Source organism: Chionomys nivalis, chromosome X, assembly GCF_950005125.1.
Source record: "Chionomys nivalis chromosome X, mChiNiv1.1, whole genome shotgun sequence".
NCBI lineage: Eukaryota > Metazoa > Chordata > Mammalia > Rodentia > Cricetidae > Chionomys > Chionomys nivalis.
In genome coordinates, this window is record NC_080112.1 from 71,001,575 (window position 1) to 71,020,517 (window position 18,943).

At 43.0% G+C, this 18,943-nt stretch overlaps 1 protein-coding gene across 2 annotated transcripts in view; it reads right to left on the bottom strand.

Moving 5' to 3' along the window:
* Positions 1-742: 742 nt before the first annotated feature.
* Positions 743-18,943, bottom strand: part of Hdac8 (histone deacetylase 8) — a 220,145-nt gene continuing 201,944 nt past the window's right edge. For both annotated transcript variants that reach the window (XM_057759662.1, XM_057759660.1), the window contains one exon: positions 743-1,197. In XM_057759662.1, coding sequence (XP_057615645.1) covers positions 1,189-1,197 — 9 coding nt within the window. In that variant the 3' untranslated portion in view covers positions 743-1,188. The remainder of the gene's footprint in view (positions 1,198-18,943) is intronic.

Below are 18,943 nucleotides of genomic sequence, written 5' to 3' on the forward strand. Positions count from 1 at the left end.
TCTTGCTTGCTTGCTTGCTTGCTTGCTTGCTTGCTTGCTTGCTTGCTTGGGGAAATTCAAGTTAAATATCCCTTCAGACATGCTGCTGGGGGCCTGTGGGCTGCGCCAGTTGCTCTCAATTTGGCTTTGAGCATGTATTTGCTTTTTCTTCCCTTTGCCCAAGGCCAGGTCTGGGCTGTGGTTGTGTCTCTTAGACTTGTCACAGTAGTTGAGAGAACTTAATAAATATTTGGTCATTCGGCTTCTAAAATCATACTGAATGGCTGTCTTTTCATCACCATTGCACCATCTCCCAGGGTTACACCAGACAGCGGTCATGCGTCTCAACTGTCTACACCTGAGTTGGAAGTGGCCTGTCTAACGCATGGAAACGACCCCCCCCCAAGACTTTGCATTCCTACCCCCGAATCTTTGGCAGGGCAGGCACCTCCTCAGAGTGCAACAGGCTCCTTTTCATGGACACAGAGTCTGTAACCCTGCACCTTGTTTTTCATGGACAGGCCCTAGCACGTGACAGAGTGTGTCATCTGGGAAGGGGATACACTAGTTCCCCACGAGGGTCCAAGTTTTAGGGTGGGAGTCCTAGGCTGGCCAGGGCAGAATATGGAAGTAAGAGGGTCATGGCTGACCTTTGGTGACAGGAAAAGTGCAGAGGTGTGTGCTCTCAGTGGCAGTTTTCAGTGAGAAGAGCGAGGTTAGCTAGGTTTTGAAAGATTTTTATTAGAAACAACATGAGTGCACAATACTAAAACAAAAGTGGCAAGACTCCTCTTCTCCCCAGTCTGCTAACAGCACCCCCCACAGGGCTCTACCAAATGGCCCTGGGGTCCAAACCTGCCTGTCTGCTGCACCCCATCCCACTTTTCTGCAGCTTGTGACTTGTCCCCTTTAAGAAGATAAAAATACTCCCCCCCAATTTGCTTAAAAATAATTTTGAAACATTAAAAACGGCATTTGTGTGTGTTTTAAAATAAACACTTTAAACATTGGATATCTTCCTGGCTCTGGGGTGCCTGCCTCCTCACCCCAGGAGGCCAGCTGCCACTTGGTGCCCCTTGGAGATTTTCAGGAAGTAATTTCTTCCAAATTTCCCCTGCAGTCACAAATTCCACAAACTGCTTGCATCAACACACTGTCTTCATTATAGGCACTGCTTCCCAGCTCTGGAAATCAACTAGACCACATGCTTCAGATTCCCTGCAAACAGGAGAGAAAAACAGAACTCAGATTCAGGTAACATATATGAATGACATACCTCAGTGGAACTGTGGAGAAGAAAAGAAGTGGTTATATTTTGGGGCCAGTTCTCCTGCTGAGAATGAGTATGTGGTGACCCTTTTTATGTGAATAAGCCTTAAATGATGAGGGACAAAGGGCCTAGATACTCTTGTTATCCTAGAAAGCAGTATACAAATCAGGATTTTTGATCACCAGCTGACTGCTGAGACCGGGTGGGTTCAGGCCAATCCAGAACAATCGTGCAGCTGATCCTAGTCCAAATGTTTTTAGACACACACACACACACACACACACACACACACACACACACACACACGTCCAGGTAACACTTTTCAGAGTTCACAGTTAACTGCATCAAATCTTCCTCTACCCCAACCTTTTTGTCCCCCTTAGCAGGGCACAACCCTTCTGGCATTTTCTCTTGTGGGTACCTATGCAGTATGGAGTCAATAAAGGTTGGGTCAAGAGTGCCGCTGGAAAAGCATTACACAGAACCCAGCTCTAAAAGTGCTCAGTTTGTTCACTTGCTCCTTGCTCAGTCTTCTCTTTGCTCCATTTCCTTGAGCAGAACACCAGAGTTCAAGTTCTACTTCCTGCTTGTCCTTTAAACAGGAAGGATACTGTTCTCCTTTAAGCATCAGAAGCTACAGGGTGCCTCACGCCAGCAGGCATACAGTGGATGGAGAATGACGGATGAGTGGAGAGGGAGAAGGAGGTAATCAGAAAAAAAAAAGTAGCTTTTCTAAAAATTGTACTTAGGTTTTGGTGCTGGGGATCAAATCCTGATCCCTGTGAGTGCTAGGAAAGCGGTCTACGATTGAGTTCTACTTTTGTAATTTTAAAATTACAGTAAAATTGACTTTTTCAATCCACAGACCTGATTCTGAACATACATATTTGTTCATGATACAGAAGATTCCTAACCCTTAAAGCCTTCAGCGCCATCTTTTAGAAGTCACATCCTCCTGCCTACCTGGCAGCTACTGATGTCTTCTCTGTCATTATAGTGTTGTCTTTTCAAGAGTGCCATATAAGAGCCAGATGGTGGTGGCACACACCTTTAATCCCAGCACTTGGGAGGCAGAGGCAGGTGGATCTCTTTGTGTTCAGGGCCAGCCTGGTCTACAGAGTGAGTTCCCGGACAGCCACGGCTACACAGAGAAACCCTGTCTCGACCCCCCACCCAAAGAATGCCATATAAATGGAAGCAAGCACTACAGATCCATAGGAAGTTGCAAATAACAGCAACAATAAACACCATAGTAAGGGGAGGACCCATGGAGCCTTCACCAGCTTTTTTCCAATTAGCATCTTACATGATTGTTGTTCACATCAAAACTAGGAAGTTGACATTCGCGTAATTCATCGATATTATTCGTATTTCATGACTCTAACTTGTACTTATATGTTAATAAGTATATAGTTCTATCCAATTTTATCACAAGTGTAGATTCATATAATCTTTATTCCAAACATGACTCAGAACTATGGCATCTCATCCCTGCTCTTCCTACCCTTTTAAAACCCAGTCATTCCCATCCTTCCCCCTTCACCTTCTCTAAGCCCTGGTGACCATTAATGTTCTCCATCTCTAAAACAGTTTCATTTCCAGAATGTTACATAAACGGGCTATTATAGTACATAAAATTTTGTGACTGCCATTTCCACTGCCCTTAAGATCTATCCAAAGGGGGGATAGAGAAGGCTCTAAGGCTGAATGTGATCAATGCATATGGCACATAAGCATGAAAACACCAGTGAAACACATTATTTTGTATAATTAATAAATGTAAAAGCCCATCCAAGTTGCTGTGTGCACGAAATACCTGTGCATGTGGCACAGTATGTTTAACCACCACCCACTGAAGGAGAACTGAGCTTTCTTGCTATTATGAATAAAGTTTCTATTTCACATACAGGGTTTTGAGTAAACACAGTGTACATTTAATTGTCTTGTTTGTTTTGTTTGAGACAGGGTTTCTCTGTGTAGCCCTGGCTGTCCTAGAACTCGCTCTGTAGACCAGACTGGCCTCAAACTCAGAGACCTACCTGCTTCTGCCTCCCAAATACATGTAGTTTTATAAGAAACTGTCAAAGTGTTTTTCAGAGTCACTGTGTCATTTATACTCTTGCCAGGGATCTGGTTCCTCCACACCCTTGCCAGCATGCAGAATTGTTTGTTTTGCCTATTCTGATGGGTATATGGTGCTATCTTGTTGTGATCTCATTTTGATGTCTCCTGATAGTTAATGATGTTAAACTTTTATGTGTTAATTTGCTATTTGTATCTCCCTTTTTATGTCTTATGCCCATTTTTTAATTTGCAGTTTTTCTACTGTTGAGTTTGGAGAGCTCTTTGTATGTTTTAGATACAAATCTGTTGTTGGGCATATGATTTGCAAACATTTTATCTCAGTACATTTGTTATCTCTGCATTCTGCTAGCAAGTCTTTTGTAAAGCTAAAGTTAATTTTGATGAGGCCAAATTCAGCAGTTTTTTTTTTTTTTATATTTTGGATCATGTTTTTGGTGTTTGAAACTAACTCAAAATCCTTGGACCATGCCTGATTCTTCATGTCTTCGTTCATGCCCCTTTATGTCTTATGGGCTGCCAAGCCTAACTTCATGATTTTCCTGAGTTCTCTCTCCTTTCTCTTGCACTACCTTAACCTCTGCCACATCTCTTTCTTCAGGTCACTGCCTCAGTCTCTTCACTGATGCTTCTCTTGATTGTAGGGCTGCTTCTTGCTCATTGCCAACTGTGGCCCCACCCCTGACTATCTGGGAGTAAAGCCTAAAGCTTTATCTAGACAGGACTTCATACGTAGGCCCTGTCCATACATGTGAGCCTCTGCTGAGGACAGCCCACGGGGAACCCCACTACTGAAGCAAGGATCCCTCCATTTGTAAGCATAGCCAGTGCTTGGGGACTAAATGAATACATGAAAGGATAAGACTCTGGGTCATTGTGATTTAGCCACAGATGACCACAGAGAGGAAAGGCTGGTGCTGTATTCTATTACACCTGACTTCCTCTGTCATTACATTTGGAGGAATTATGTAAAACAGCAGAAATTATTTCCACCAAAAGTGGATGATGAGCAACGTTGAATTTGGGTAACCAAAAATATGTAAGCTTAAATAATGCCCATTGTTTTTCTCCCGATGTCCAGCTTTTCTAGCAGTAGGTGGTAGGCTGATGAAATTCTAAGGCCAACACAGTTTGAGGCCTGGGAGACAGTGCAAGGGAAAGTTCCAAATAGAACTAACTCAGAGACATCTTGAGGTTAGGCTTCAGATTAGAGGGAGCAAACCTAGATGCCCAGAGAGCCAGAGAATCCAGTGCATGTGAGCAAAATCCAACTAGGGCAAGACATGGAGCTGTTATGATGCTTTTATCATTTTCCCACCTTGAATCATGACCAGTATAATAAATACTTTCATGCTGGGTGTGGTGATACACACTTTTCATCCTAACACTTGGGGTCAGAAGCAGGAAGACCTCCCCATTCGAGGCCAGCTGGTCTAAACAGTGAATTCCAGGGCAACTAGTGATACATTGTAACATGAACGGGGGCCTACTTGTTGTTGGGGTTTTGTCCCTCCCGGTACCCCCAGCTGTTTAGCCCCAAGGAAAATCACACATAGGTATCTATAAATTATAAGCTGATTGGCCCATTAGCTCTAGCCTCTCACTGGCTAACTCTCACATCTTGATTAACCCATTTTTCTGATCTATGTTAGCCATGTGGCTCAGTACTTTTTTTCAGTGGAGCAGATCACATCCTGCTGCTTTGGTGGTCTGGGCAGGAGTGGGAGGAATCAGCTTCCTCCTTCCCAGAATTCTGCTGTTCTCATTACATCATTTCTACTTCCTGTCTGGTTTTCCCACCTATACTTCCTTCCTGGTCAATCAGCATTTATTTAAAACACGATTGACAGAATACAGACAATTCTCCCACACTAATACATAGTTAGACTGTATCTCAAAAACGCTTTCCTTTTTGCTCAGCTACTATAAAAATAATGAAAACTAACAGAGTGTGAGCAGAAACCCATGCTTGGCCTAGAGTGAGACATACAAATGGGAGGGATAGGGTTTGTGGCAAACAAGATGCACATGCCAAGTGGATCCAGCCATTCTTTACTAGGCAGGCATAGAGGCCCCAGGAGTCTAGATTTGTTCATTTCCCAAGTGAAGACAGAAATACATATTTTAATGCAAAGTATCCACAGTGTTAAGTGTGGGTTACTGAAAATTTTGAAGATATGAATAGTCAAATTACTTTTGGAAGCAAAATGTAGCCTGTGAGCTGTTCATAACTTCTAGTTTACACTCAGGACACTCCATTTACTTCTCAATATTCTTGTCTGGATAATTAGTTATACTAAGTCTTCACCTCTGATATACAAGAAGACCTTCAGAACCAAGACTCAGGAGGCCTGGGTTCTTTTGATTCATTGGTTCATTCTTTCTGCTTTTCTGAGACAATGTCTTGCTATGTAGCCCAGACTGGCCTTAAACTGAAGCTTCTCTTGCCTTAGCCTCCCAAGTCCACTGACAGACTCATTTGCCTATCCAGCTTTTCAGTGAACATATATGTAGTGGTTCCCTTGTGCTATGTCCCTTGCTAGGTGCTAGTACGCTTTTTCTTAGTCTTTCCTTTTTAATTAATAGACTTAGAGCAGTTTCAGGTTTGCAGAAAGACTGAGCACGGTGCACACAACTAATGCAAAACGTTAATGGGAGAAAAGGGACATGTAAGTGTTTCCTGAACTTCCTGATCCCACAGTTGATCCACTCCCCTACTGAAAGTCCTCTTGGTTACTTCCATGTTTGGATGATTATGAATAATGATCAATATGCTCTAAACATTCATGTACAGCTTTTTATGGACATGAGTTTTAACTTACTTGGGCAGATACCAAGGAAGCCATTGCTGGATCACACAGCAAGACTGCTTAGCTTTGGCACAAAGTGGTAAACAGTCCTCCCAACGGGCTGCACTATTTTATGTCCTCACCAACAAAGACTGAGAGTTCCCATGGCTCCTTGTCTCCTCTAGCACTTGGTTCTGGCAGCATCTGTTCGAATAGGTGTGCCGTGCTATGCTGTTGCTTTAATTTGCAGTTCCTTTGTGGCACACAGTGTTGACCATCTACCCATACACGTTCTTGCCATCTGTATATCTTGCACGAGCTTCTTTTCAGATCTGTTGCCATCTCCAATTTGGGTTCTTTGTTTTCCTATTGTTGAGCTGGTTCTTAATATAGTGAATATATTCTCCAGTCTAAGACTTGTCTTCTATGATTATTTAGTCTTTTTAAATATAGACTAGTGTTGTCCAAAAGAGCTTTCTGGGAAGGTGGAAACGTCCTGCCACCCAGCGAGGTAGCTGACAGTAGTGAGTACTTAGAATATAAACATAGACCACTGGTGTTTTTGTCCCTTCTGTCATGGCACTGACTGAATCGAGGATTTTATTTCTTCCTCTGTTTATAACCTTCCTCTTCAATCCATTATTAAGTCCTGCGATTCAATTCCAAAACAGACGGCAAATCCATGCACTTCTCCCCTTCACTACTGTTACATCTCTGAACCACGACTACCCTTTGCATGGAGAGCTCTGGTAGCTTCGAAGCTGGCTCCCTGATTCTCTCTCTGTCCCCTATACTCAACTATGTATTAGCCAGGTATTTTTATTAGTGATCAGGTCAGACCTCATGAGTTCTAGCCACATGGGCTTCTTGTATGGCTTGAACACAAGTCTCCCCTTACAGGGCATGCCCTTCCTTCAAACTTGCCATTCATTCTCTCTGGATGCTGTCTTTGGATAGTCTAATATTTGACCCATCTCATCACTTCCGTCACCTTGAGTCTACAGGTTTGAACTGAAAAGTCACCTCTGAGGGGCCTTAGGACCACCCAAGTTAAATAGCCACCCCAGTCACTTTTCTGCCACGTGGTCCTGTTTTATTTTCATCGACGCGCCCAGCACACTAGAAGCATCCGTGTTTCTTTACTTGCTGTCAGCCTGTCTCTCCCCAAAGGCTGTTTGCAGGTGGCAGCAGTGTCCACCGTGCTCACTTCTCTGTCGCCAGCACCCTTTACAGAGCCTGGCACACAGCAGGGCCACAAGTCCTAGTCACTGAAGGAACTAATGCCTGTCGAGCCATGGGGCAGCTGACTGAGTGCTTTCATGCTCACCTCAGAGGCTGAAACTTGGCTCATTCCTCTTAAGGACCTCATTATAAACATGGTTGAGGCAAGCAAATACATGGCAATTAAGTGGAGACTCAACATTTTGGGCTGGGTGACAAATGAGATTTTAGCCCTCTTTTAAGTTAGTACAAATTAATTGTACAAAACATGGGGTTCAGCCGGGTACAGTGGTACACGCCTTTAATCCCAGAATTTAGGAAGCAGAGGCAGGCGGATCTCTGTGAGTGTGAGGCCAGCTTGGTCTACAGAGCGAGTTCCAGGACAGCTAGGGCTGTTATACAGAGAAAGCCCTACCTCGAAAAACCAAAAAGAATGGTTACTTGCCAGCGTCATGGTGACACTTTCATATATGAGCATAATGTACTTTTATTATACTCACTCTAGTTACCTCTTCTGTTCCCTTCCCCAACAAATAATTGCAAAGACAGTACTATAGCAGGCTGGAGGAATGCCAAAGTGCCCCTAGGAGCTCTGGAGGCAGAATTGCCCCTCAGAGGAACAGAAGGTCTCACAGCAGATGGCATTGTGGAGGCAAAAGGGAAAGAGGTTGCAGGCCGCAGGAATATAGTAGTAAGTATATAGACAAGCACAAGGTTTTGTGGCCAGAGCTCAGGATGGTGGGCAAGGAGAGAGTGAAGTGGCCAGGATTTTAGGGAGGAGAGGGGTGACTTGTATGATCTAGAGTGGGTTTTCTAGTTGATGACAGTTGTGAGGGTCTTTCTCTTAACTGGGGGCAATGGCAGCCCAACAGTTCTTACTTTTCTTAAAAGAAAATGAATTATTATTGCTGAGTCATCCTCCAGCCCTCTTTTGAGATGGCATCACTTTATAGGCCAAGATGCCCTGGAGTACACTGAATTAGCTGAGACTGGCCTTGAACTTGGAGCAATCTTCTTGTCTCAGCCTCCAGAATGCTAGGATGAGAGACAGCACACCTGGCTCAGTCCAAAGGAATTCTATCCAGCCTTGGGCATGTTGCTGACACGAAAGACTGATTTAATTTTTCAGCTGGCGATTGTCAACTGTATTGCTTGCCTTGGGATGTCAATCTTTCCTGTCATCATAAAGCCTTTCAATGTCAATTCTGTAGAATCACCATTTGCCACTTGTCATTCTCTCACCTGAATTAGAACCCGGGGTTGTGGATTAATCCCACCAGGCTTCCGGCACTTCCCAGCTATCAGCACTTAAAGCCCATTACCCTGTGACTTAAGGTGCTCTGCTCAGCTTGCGAGGCACCACGGCAGGCTCAAATGGAATCGAAGCAATTTCTAAAATAGCCTATGATTCATTTTATCTCCCCTCCTGTGCCTAAATCTACTGGCTCCATGCGGAAGGATGGGCACAAGTAACTGTAGGGGTGACATCACAGGAGCGAACTGTGTGCTTGCCAGGCAGCGAGTGGAGCTGGCCTCAGCAGTTGTCCATCTATTGGGCTGGGTATTGCCTCCCAGGCATTTGGGAGTCACAGCTCCCAGCTTCTTTTGTCCATGTTCCTTCTCCACATTTTTCTCCAGACAAAAATTCTGTGCTGGGAAATCAAGGATAATGGGAATAACAGAAGTAGGAAGGATAATTCAGCTTTACATCTGTATAATGCTTTAGAGTTTCAAAATGATTTGCTCCACCCAAACACCAGTGGGAAATGAAGCTGAGATTTTCAGCTTCAACTGGAGACAAACTTTTGCTGTCTTATACAAAATATTAATATCTACTACTCACTTTAAGGCATATTCTAGCTAGGCCTTGCATGCTACTAGAAGGTCTGAGACCCTCTTTAGCATCTTGGTTCTTCCTAGAAGATGGATTCAAGGGGACAAAATGGTCTGGCAGGCCAGTCTCTTATCCATGCCGTCCTGTGGTAGCCAGTAAGTAGTGCCAGTCTCAGTAATGCCAGCTTCTTTTGCACACCCTGGTTTACAGTCCCATTGGCCCCAAGACCTTTACTAGAGCCAAAGGCATGGCCACTAACTATGGAGCCTTGAAGACAGGGTGTGCCACGAACATCTGGAAGTCCCTACCGGAGTAGCTCAAAGGCCTATGAAGGAAAACCCACAATTCAGGTCACAACATCCATGCTGTGAATCTTGAAGGGAAGGGCCACTGAGCTATGAACAGCTGAGGAGTGGGGTGGAGGGATTCTTTTCTTGGAGGAGCCATAAAAATAGTTTCTAAGCAGTCTCATGTTTACTCTGTGATCTTCCAGCACCTGGTCCCAGCATGGCTTGCTGTCCCTGATGCTCTACTGTCAGGCTCAACACAACAAGTCTACCTCCATCTAGCTTTCCTCCCTTGGTCCTGTCCAGCATCATAGCTACCAACCTGGATGCCAAAGGGTTGGTCCTCTCAATTTGACATTAGATTTCAATGCCACTATTTTTTTGGGGGGGTGATTGAGGCAGCAAGCCACCATCCAAGAGTGGCAGGTGCTCCTGCTATTGTAGTTCATAGCTGCCACCACCACCATCACCACTAAATGAAGTCATATGATGCAAGGCAAAATTACAGGTGTGGTTAGTGTCATGAAAATGTCATTTTTGTAAACCAAGATGCTTATACTCAGGCCATTCTTTCCGATGGCAATCTTGGTGGCATATAAGAGTTACCCTTTTTATGGCTCAATCTGTAAACCATATCTGGCAAGTGACAGGCATAAGAGGCAGCCAGTCACCACCTCCAAATGAGGCTTTCCAGAACTTGTTCTGCTTGCAGCGTGTGTGTGTGTGTGTGTGTGTGCCTTGGCACACGTGTAATATAGTGGATTAAGGATCACCTCTTCAGCTTGGGACTCCTTCCTCTCTGGTTGACTGATTTTTCAATTGATTTGTATTTATTAGCTAATGAAATTAAAGTTGTAAAAATGATAACAGAAACACAATAAATCTCCCCCACAACTGGCTGTTTCTGTGTCACTATGGAGCATTCCTCACTTTGATTACTTCAAAGTCTATTATTTTGTTCTCAATTATTCTGTTTTTCTGGCACTGGAGAAAATCAATTTGTTTTATTTTCTCTTATTCATGCACTCAATTATGCTCTTCGGGCACATTTAATCACTTTGATGTTTTCATTTTATGGCCCGTCTCTAGGCACTTCAGCTGCTTTGCTGCCAACGGGCAAGCAGGACTAATTTGCATGTCACAATAGACTTGAAATTCTAACTCAATTTAGAAATCTTTATGAAATCCCCTTCCAAAACATACTTGGAGCTGCAAAGAGGCAGAAGGATGTGGGCAAACTAGAACCCATAAAGATGCTTCTCTTTCTCAAAAGGTTGTGACATTTTGGTGCTGGTGGTGTTGGAATGTCCCCATTCAGGTAGAGCAGAGGAGTGCAGGGGACTGCATGTCTGTGGAGTCTGTAGCAACTTTTTAGAGAGACTCCTTTATCAGTTGCCCCCAGGCAGCCAGGCTCTGGAGCAGGGCCTGCTACTTCTGCAATCAAATGACTCTCAGTGCTTGTTGCCGAGCTCTAGACAGCTCCCAACCTCAGATGGTTAAAGGGTCTCTGTGTAGACTAAAAATTGTCAACAGCTAGACATTCCAGAACTCTGAGAGCCTTACCTTATTTTCTCTAATAAATGCCTAGCTTCCTTTCGCTCATTGCTCATTTGAGCACGAGGAGCTGGAGGACGTTGAGTGCAGTATTATGCTTTAGGCATATGCTTTGGGAAAACAAAAGCAAAAATGTTTCAACAGATTGGCACTGCCGGCTGCTCTTGAAAAAATTTTGATTTGTTTTGTGTGATAATCAGCTTCACCAGACAGAAGAATAAAATGTCTATTTCCTCTTTTAAGTTTGAGCATAATCCTCACCTTTCCAGGTGGAATCCCCCCCCCTTTCCTCTTGTGTGGCCTAGATTAACCTCAGAAAGCCTCGGTTTTTTCACCTATTGACTGGAAATCATAAATACTCCAGAGACAGCTGTACTTCTCAGCTCAACACTGCCAGGAGCTTTATCATATTTACACACCACAGCAGAAACCTTTCTTATATAAACTTATTTTAAACAGCTTCATCATAAAGAATAATACCTATGAAATTCAAAAGTTTCAAGCTGGTGACATGGTTCAGCAAGTAAAGGTGCCGGCCTCCAAGACTGACAACCACGTTTTGATCCCCAGGACCCATATGATTGAAAGGGAGAACTCATCCTCAAAAGCTGTCCTCTTCACACACACATTAACTAAAACATAATTTTCTTTTGAGACATGTTTTCTCTGTGTAGCTTTGGAGCCAGTCTGGAACTCACTCTGTAGACCAGACTGGCCTCAAACTCACAGAGATCCTCCTACCTCTATCCCCCGAGTGCGCACCACCACCGCACGGCCATTAAATGTTTTTAACTTAAAAGAGTTTCATGTGATATCTGTATTTCTAATATACAGGAAAACATTTACAGTAAACACTGAGACCATCCCTTCCATGGAGCTTTAACCCTACGTTTCCCTTCACCTCACTTTTTCAACTTTACTCACTTCATTAAACCGAGATTCTCAAACACATTTCCTCAGAGAGACTTTAATGACCAGGGTCTAAATGGTGCTCCTCTGAATTAACTGCTACTCATCACTAAATGTTTATTTGCTCATAGTGTATCCTGTTCCAGAGAATAGGAGCTCTATGATCGGCAATGTCTATCACTGTGCCCAGGGCAGCTTTTGGCACAGATTAACACCTAATATGTATTTATAGGAAACTTGAAATCAAAAATTAGCCTAGCAATATCTGGCCTCCTCTCCCACTTCAGTTGAATACCAAGGAGACTCACCTGCTACTGTATTAGTAGAGGTCACATGGGGACAGTGAAAAAGGAACAAATGTGGCGGTGCAGGCCTGTAACTCCAGCACTGAGGAGGCCGAGGCAGGAAGGTTATGAGTTTGAGGCCAGCCTGGGCTATACAAGAAGGCTCTGTCTAAAAAAATATGCTACTTCCATTCCTGCCAAGGGGTGGTATACCATTGGAGGTCTAATGGGAGCATTAATTTGTACTGCTAAGCAGCAATGAGGGGCTTTTCTTTGTCCTTAAATTATCAATGGTGGCCCACTATGGAACCCAGACTTTGAAATATATATGTGAAACTAAACTTTAAAATATTTCAGTAGAAGCTAGGCTTTGGTGGCACAGGTCTGTAAATCCCAGCACTGGTGTATACTGAGGCAGGAGGATTGTAAATTCAAGGTCTGCTTGGGCTACATAGGAAGTTAAAGTTTAGCTTGGGTAATTTAATATGACCCTGTGATGGCTATTTTTGGTTGTCAATTTAACTATGTCTGGAAATAACTAAAACCCAAGTGGATGGACACATTTGTAAGGGATTTTTTTCTTAATTAAATAATTTGAAGGGGGAAGATCCATTTCTAGTCTGTCTTTTAAGGTGGGAAGATTCACCTTTAATCCAGATCTTTTTGGGTGGGAAGATCCCCCTTCACTCTGGACCACACCTTCTGCTGGCAGTCTATATGAAGGACATGTAGGAAGGAAGCTTGCTCTCTCTCTGCCTGCTTGCCCTCACTCTCCCTTGCAAGTCCATTCCTTCACTGGCATTAGAGCCTACTTCTTCAGGATTCCAACTACACAGAAGACCAGCTGAGGTAATCAGCCTCAAGGACTGAACAACTACTGGATTCTTGGATGTTCCATTGGTAGACGGTCACTGTGGGACCAGTTGGACCACAGCCTAATAAATCCCCTTTCTATATACACACATACATGCATATGGACATTTTCTTTTGACTATTTTGAGGTAGGGTCTGTGTTAGAGTTCTCTAAAGGAACAGAACATACAGAATGATTGTGTGTGTGTATAATGTGTGCAATGTGTGGAGGCCAGAGGACAACTTTTGAGAGTCAGTTCACTCCTTCCACACTGTGGGACCAGGGGGCTAACTAAAATCATCAGGGTTGGTGGCAAGTGTCTTTACTGGCCAAGTCATCTTGATGGCCTTCTTTGCTTTTATTTTTTAAAGATGTATGTATGTATGCATGCATGTATGTATGTATATATGTATGTATGTATTTTATGTATGTGGATGTTTTGTCTGCATTACATTGGCATACCAGAAGAGGGAATTGGATCTCACGGTACTATAGTTATGGGCACAGGGAGTCACCATGTGGGTGCTGGAATTCGAACTCAAGACATCTGAAAGAGCAGCCAGTACTCATAACTGCTGAATCATCCCTTCAGCCCCCACCTTTTTAAATACTGAGAGAATCCCACTAAGCTACCCAGGCAAACCTCAAACTGGGATTCCTTCTGCCTCAGTAGCTGGGATTACAAGGGTGAGCCACCATGGTTGGCTCAATACTTTTTCTTTTTTAAAGACTTAATGAAGTTATATTTTTTAAAGTTGTAGGTATTTTCTTGATAAATTCCTCTAGATTTTTGACATAAGTCGTCATTCATAATAAAATAGAAATAATGTTATTTTCTCCCTTTCTGATAGATATTTTTTATAAATTTCCTTTTCTTACCTTATTGTTTGGCTAGGAATTCCAGTACTATCTTGAATAAGAGTGACAAAATTGCCTTGGTCTGGAGCTTAGAGGGAAAACATTCCATTTCCTCATTCAGTATCATATAGCAGTGTATACTTTGGGGATTAATTTTTTTTTAAGATTTTCCCCTGTTGAGGCAGGGAGATGTAGTGGCATATGCCTTTGAAGTAAACACTGAAGAGGCAGAGGCAAGAAGATTACCACAAATTTCAGGTTAGTCTAGTCTACATAGGGAGTTCTAGAACAGCCAGGACTGCATAGCAAAACCTGTCGGGCTGGAGAGAGGAAGGCTCAGTGTGTAAGGCACTTATCCCAGTCACGAGAATTCCAGTTCAAATCCCTGGAATCTGTGGTAGCATACATCTGTAACCCCAAGGCTCCTACTGTGACGTGGGGGGAGCAGAGGCTGAAGGACTGGAAACTCAAAGGCCAGCTAGCCTGGCATATGCAGCAATGAACAGAGACACTGTCTCAAACAAGGTGTCCTCTGACCTACATATGTGTATTCTGGCACACGTGCCTGCACTCACACACATGGCCATGTACACACGTCTCTGGCTCTCTCTCACACAGACACATGCTCACACAGACAGAGACAGAGAGTACCTTTCTCAAAAAACACAAACAACAACAGTAGCAAAAACCAGATTTTTCTTTTCAATTTTTTTGAGAGAGATAATATAGAGTTGGTGTTCATTCTTCATTCCAGTAGAATTAGTATTATCTAGTGAAGCTCTGTAGGTCTGGAGTCTTTTTTTGCAAGAGGCTTATAATTTCTATGCTGACACTATTACAGTTAGAAAATATATTCTACGTAATTTCAATTATTCTCAATTGGTTGAGATTAGTTTTATGGCTGAGCATATGGTCCTATCTTGTTATATGTTCCTTTAAAACTTAAGAAATACGTGTGTTCTGTTGTTTGGAGTAGCCTATAAATGTCAGTTAAAGCCTATTGATTGGTAGCACTGTTGAACTCTTCTATATCCTAGCTCTTTTCTGTCTGTTGATGAGAAAGGGATGCTGAAGTCTCTAATTGTGGACTTTTTTTTTCTTTGCTGAAATGAGGGTTGAGCTAAGACCTTGCACATGCGAGGCAAGCACTCTACTGCTGGGTTATCTTCTCAGCCTCAGTGATGAATCCTCTATTTCCCCGTAAAACTGTATCAGTTTTTCTTCATGTTTTTTAATACACTGATGTGTGACGCATACACAGTTTGGATTGCTGTATCTTGGTAGATTGATATTTTTACTACATGTTACAAAATGTTAATGAAGGAAATAAAAATATAGCTGTGAATGGTGGCTTACACCTGTAATCCCAGGGATGTGTGAGACTGAGGCAGGAGGATTGGAGCTCAAGGCCTCCTTGGGTGACCTAATAATATTCTGTCTCAAAATAAAAAAAAAGTGAAAATGGCTAGAGATGTAGCTTGGAGGTATAGTGGTTGCTCTAGCATACATAAAAGATGCATAAAGTTCAATCTTCAGCACTTCAAAATTAACAAAAAGGAAGAAGGCCTAAATCTCAAAGTTGAGACATGCTATATTTATAGGTAGGAAAACAACATAGTAAAGATGTCAATTATATCCAAAAGAAGTATAGGCTTTAACACAAGTTCTTTCTAAATCTTAACAAAATCACTTTATAGAATTAGACAAGGTTATTCCAAAGTTCACATGGAAAAGCACAAAAGAACTAATTCTGTTTACTTTTTGTTTACATTTATTTATCTAGTGTGTGTATGCATATATATGTGTGGGTGGAGGTCAGGATTACTTGTAGGAATCAGTCCTCCCATTTGGTAGACACGTGGGTCACGAGGACTGAATTCAGGTCATCAGGCTCAGTGGCAAGAATCTTAACCTACGGAGCCATTTGACCAGCCCTAATTACTTTTCTGAGACATGGTCTCACTATAAAGCAAATGCTGGCAATGTACCATCAACACTTCTGCCTCGGCCTCATGAGCACTAGGACTGCAGCTGTACGCCACAACCCCTGGCCTTTATCTGAAATCATTTTGAGAAGAAGAAACTATGAGAAGTCATTCTACTTGAGTGTAGGACATATTATGTAGCTATTGCACTCACGACCGCAGAGGATCAGGTGATTAGAAGGCAAAACCCAGAGAGACTGAAATAGCTGCTTTAGGAGGTACAGGCATTTTGGAAAAGGAAACATTTGGATTTCCTACCCAGGACAAAAGAGGATTTACATCATCAGACAGAGGATGATCTGTTTTCCGAGGTAAATGGAATGCCCTAGAATTCCTAGAGGTACCTAGAGAAAATGGAGTATTTAAAACACTCCCCCTGACAAGTCCTTGGAATGGTCTGTAGGTAGGTGTGGTAGTCATATTTTATAATCTGGAATTGGAAAATAGGATCTAAATTAAGGAATAAAGTTTTATTGATGTTATGGAAGGCTACATAGCTGCTCTGCTACTTAGCCGCCTCCCCAGTTCTTACTGTCTTTTTCTTTAAACAAAAAACATGTTACTTCTTTTCTGACTGGGAGGCAATATATATTTATGTTAGAAACTTTGAAAAATATAGAAAAAGAATAAAAAGGAAAGAAAAATTATCCATAATTTTAATCCTTGACAACTACTGTTAAAGTACTCTGGTAAAGTATCATTGAAGATGATGATAGCTGGATATTGCAGCACTTGCCGCACTAGGGAGGCTGAGGCAGGAGGACCATGAGTTTGAGGCCAGCCTGGGCTAAGCAGTGAAACACTGTCTCAAAAAGTTATTCCTGAAGATAACTACTGCTATCATTTCTTTTGAATGTTTTTCTGTGCATAGCCACATACTCATTCATTCATTATACACATATATACATGCATATATACATACACACACATATGTATATATAATCGAGACTTGATGGCATTAAACCATTTTGAGTTTTCTTTACTTAACATATAATACTTGCCTTACCAAATTATTTCTAAAATTTTTCTTTGTAGTTGGCTGCAACAAATTTTTTCCACATAAAAACACTAGATGGAATTAACATTATACCACAAATTCAGTATATCGAAACAGAATATGTTATGAACAGAATAAGGTATTTTAAGCATGTGTGTGTAAAACTAGGCCTCCTGTACTGGCAGCTACCAAGTCCTAGTTTGTGCTTACCTAGGAAACCCCAGAGCCATTGTCCTTTTCCCCTTATTCTCTATCCTCTCCCTATAAATGATCTACCTCAAGGACTAGTGACACTCTTTCCACGGCACTTCTCAGCACTCGTCCCGGTTCACTCAGGTCCACCTTTAGACCACACCATCATGATCCATCTTAAGCGTGACTATATCATGTTATATCCTCATTCCAGAACTGCAATGGCTTCCACTTATTTTGTATGTGATCTAGACTATTCAGCCTGAAATCCAGGGCAGCCAGCTCTGTCTTCACGCTTCTGAGAGTCCCTTGCAGAACATCACCCGTGTACCCTGCTCTACTCCAATCCTCCAGCCTCCAGGAAGCCATCTCCCTCAAGTTTTACTCTCAGTGGCTTCTATGCAGTGTCAGCCCCAGGATATCTGCATCCACCCAAGGGGCTTTGGTTTTGTGTCGTCCTCCAGCGTTCTCAGTTATTCACCGGAAGCAGAGATCATGTCTTCAGCCACCCCTACAGCTCATGACACCGTGGGAGGTTCAAAAATAACTTGATTGGGTTGAGCTTTAAAGTGAAGACAGAATTGTACCTCTTAAAATTTAATGGGTTCAGGATGCATTTGGGGAGCCCATGAAGGATAGGAAGGGATTATAAAGAATGATGGGAAAAAGCAGGTGGGAGATGATTGGTAGGGACAACAAGGCACTGGTATCAAAGTAGAGGCCAGCTACCAGGCCTGGATTCAAATTTAGAGTGTTCACCACTTGGTGTTATGTGATCACAAGCATGGTATACTGTGCCCACGGTTATCAGTCTCCTGCCCCATAAGGACATAACATGCGTTAGTATATGTGAAATACCCAGCACAATGAGTGTGTGATACACTTGCAGTTAGTTCCTTCACGGTTTTAGGTAGAAATCTCCAGTTTTCATAAGCAATCTGCCAATGGCCTTCATTTCATTGCATATTGAATTTAAGCTGCTAATTTATTGTAACTTTGGGGATTAGCCTCCTTTTTTTTTTTTAGAATTTGAAAAATTTTGCATGCCATTTTTGTAACTTATTTTGCAATAAAATCCACAATAAAGCGTCCCTTTCTTATTTTGTTTAGTGAAGTAAGGAGAGGAGTCTGCTCAGTGGGAAAGTGCAAGCAGGTGGCCAGCTCCTGGAGAAGAAACAACAGTGGGGGGTGGGGAGGGAGTGGGAAGGGGAGATAAGGCCTAGATGTCAGAGATCTTTACTTAAAACCAGACAAACTGGCTCAGGATTTCCACCAATCCTGCTCCAAAGTTCTTCCAAGAAACTGGAATGCAAATGCTCAATCTATCCTTGGAATCAACTCTGCCTCCTACCCCCTCTTTCTGCTCCAGGCAGCAAGAATGGGTGTGTGGGGAAGCCTTATTTCTTTGGGGTAGTGTCTCTTCAGGCAGAGCTGAGCTGCTTTGAGCTGAGGGCTCCAGCAGTCCTTGAAGTCTGAGCCTCATTGCCAACCCATAGATGGATGCTACCTCCAGACTTCAGGCTGAACAGGGGGTGCGTTTTCCTTGATTCCCCTATACACTAGCTCTCCGAAGGACATTAGCAGCAGATGTGCAAAGGGTCTCAGTATGGGGCTGTGGAGCTGTAAACAGCGGACTAGAGCCGGCCACCACAGCACACTGGAGGGGGCGGCAGCTGTGGCGCTAGCTCCTTCTGTCCCCTGTCCTTCTCTACTTAACTCAGAATGGAGTTCAAAGCTCCAGAGTTCAGCTTGGTGAAGCTGATGGAGGCATGGTGTGGGTGGAGGTCTGGGGAGCACCAAAAGGCATGGCTCAGGGGTCAGAACTTTCGGGGCTGCTCATAGGCATTTT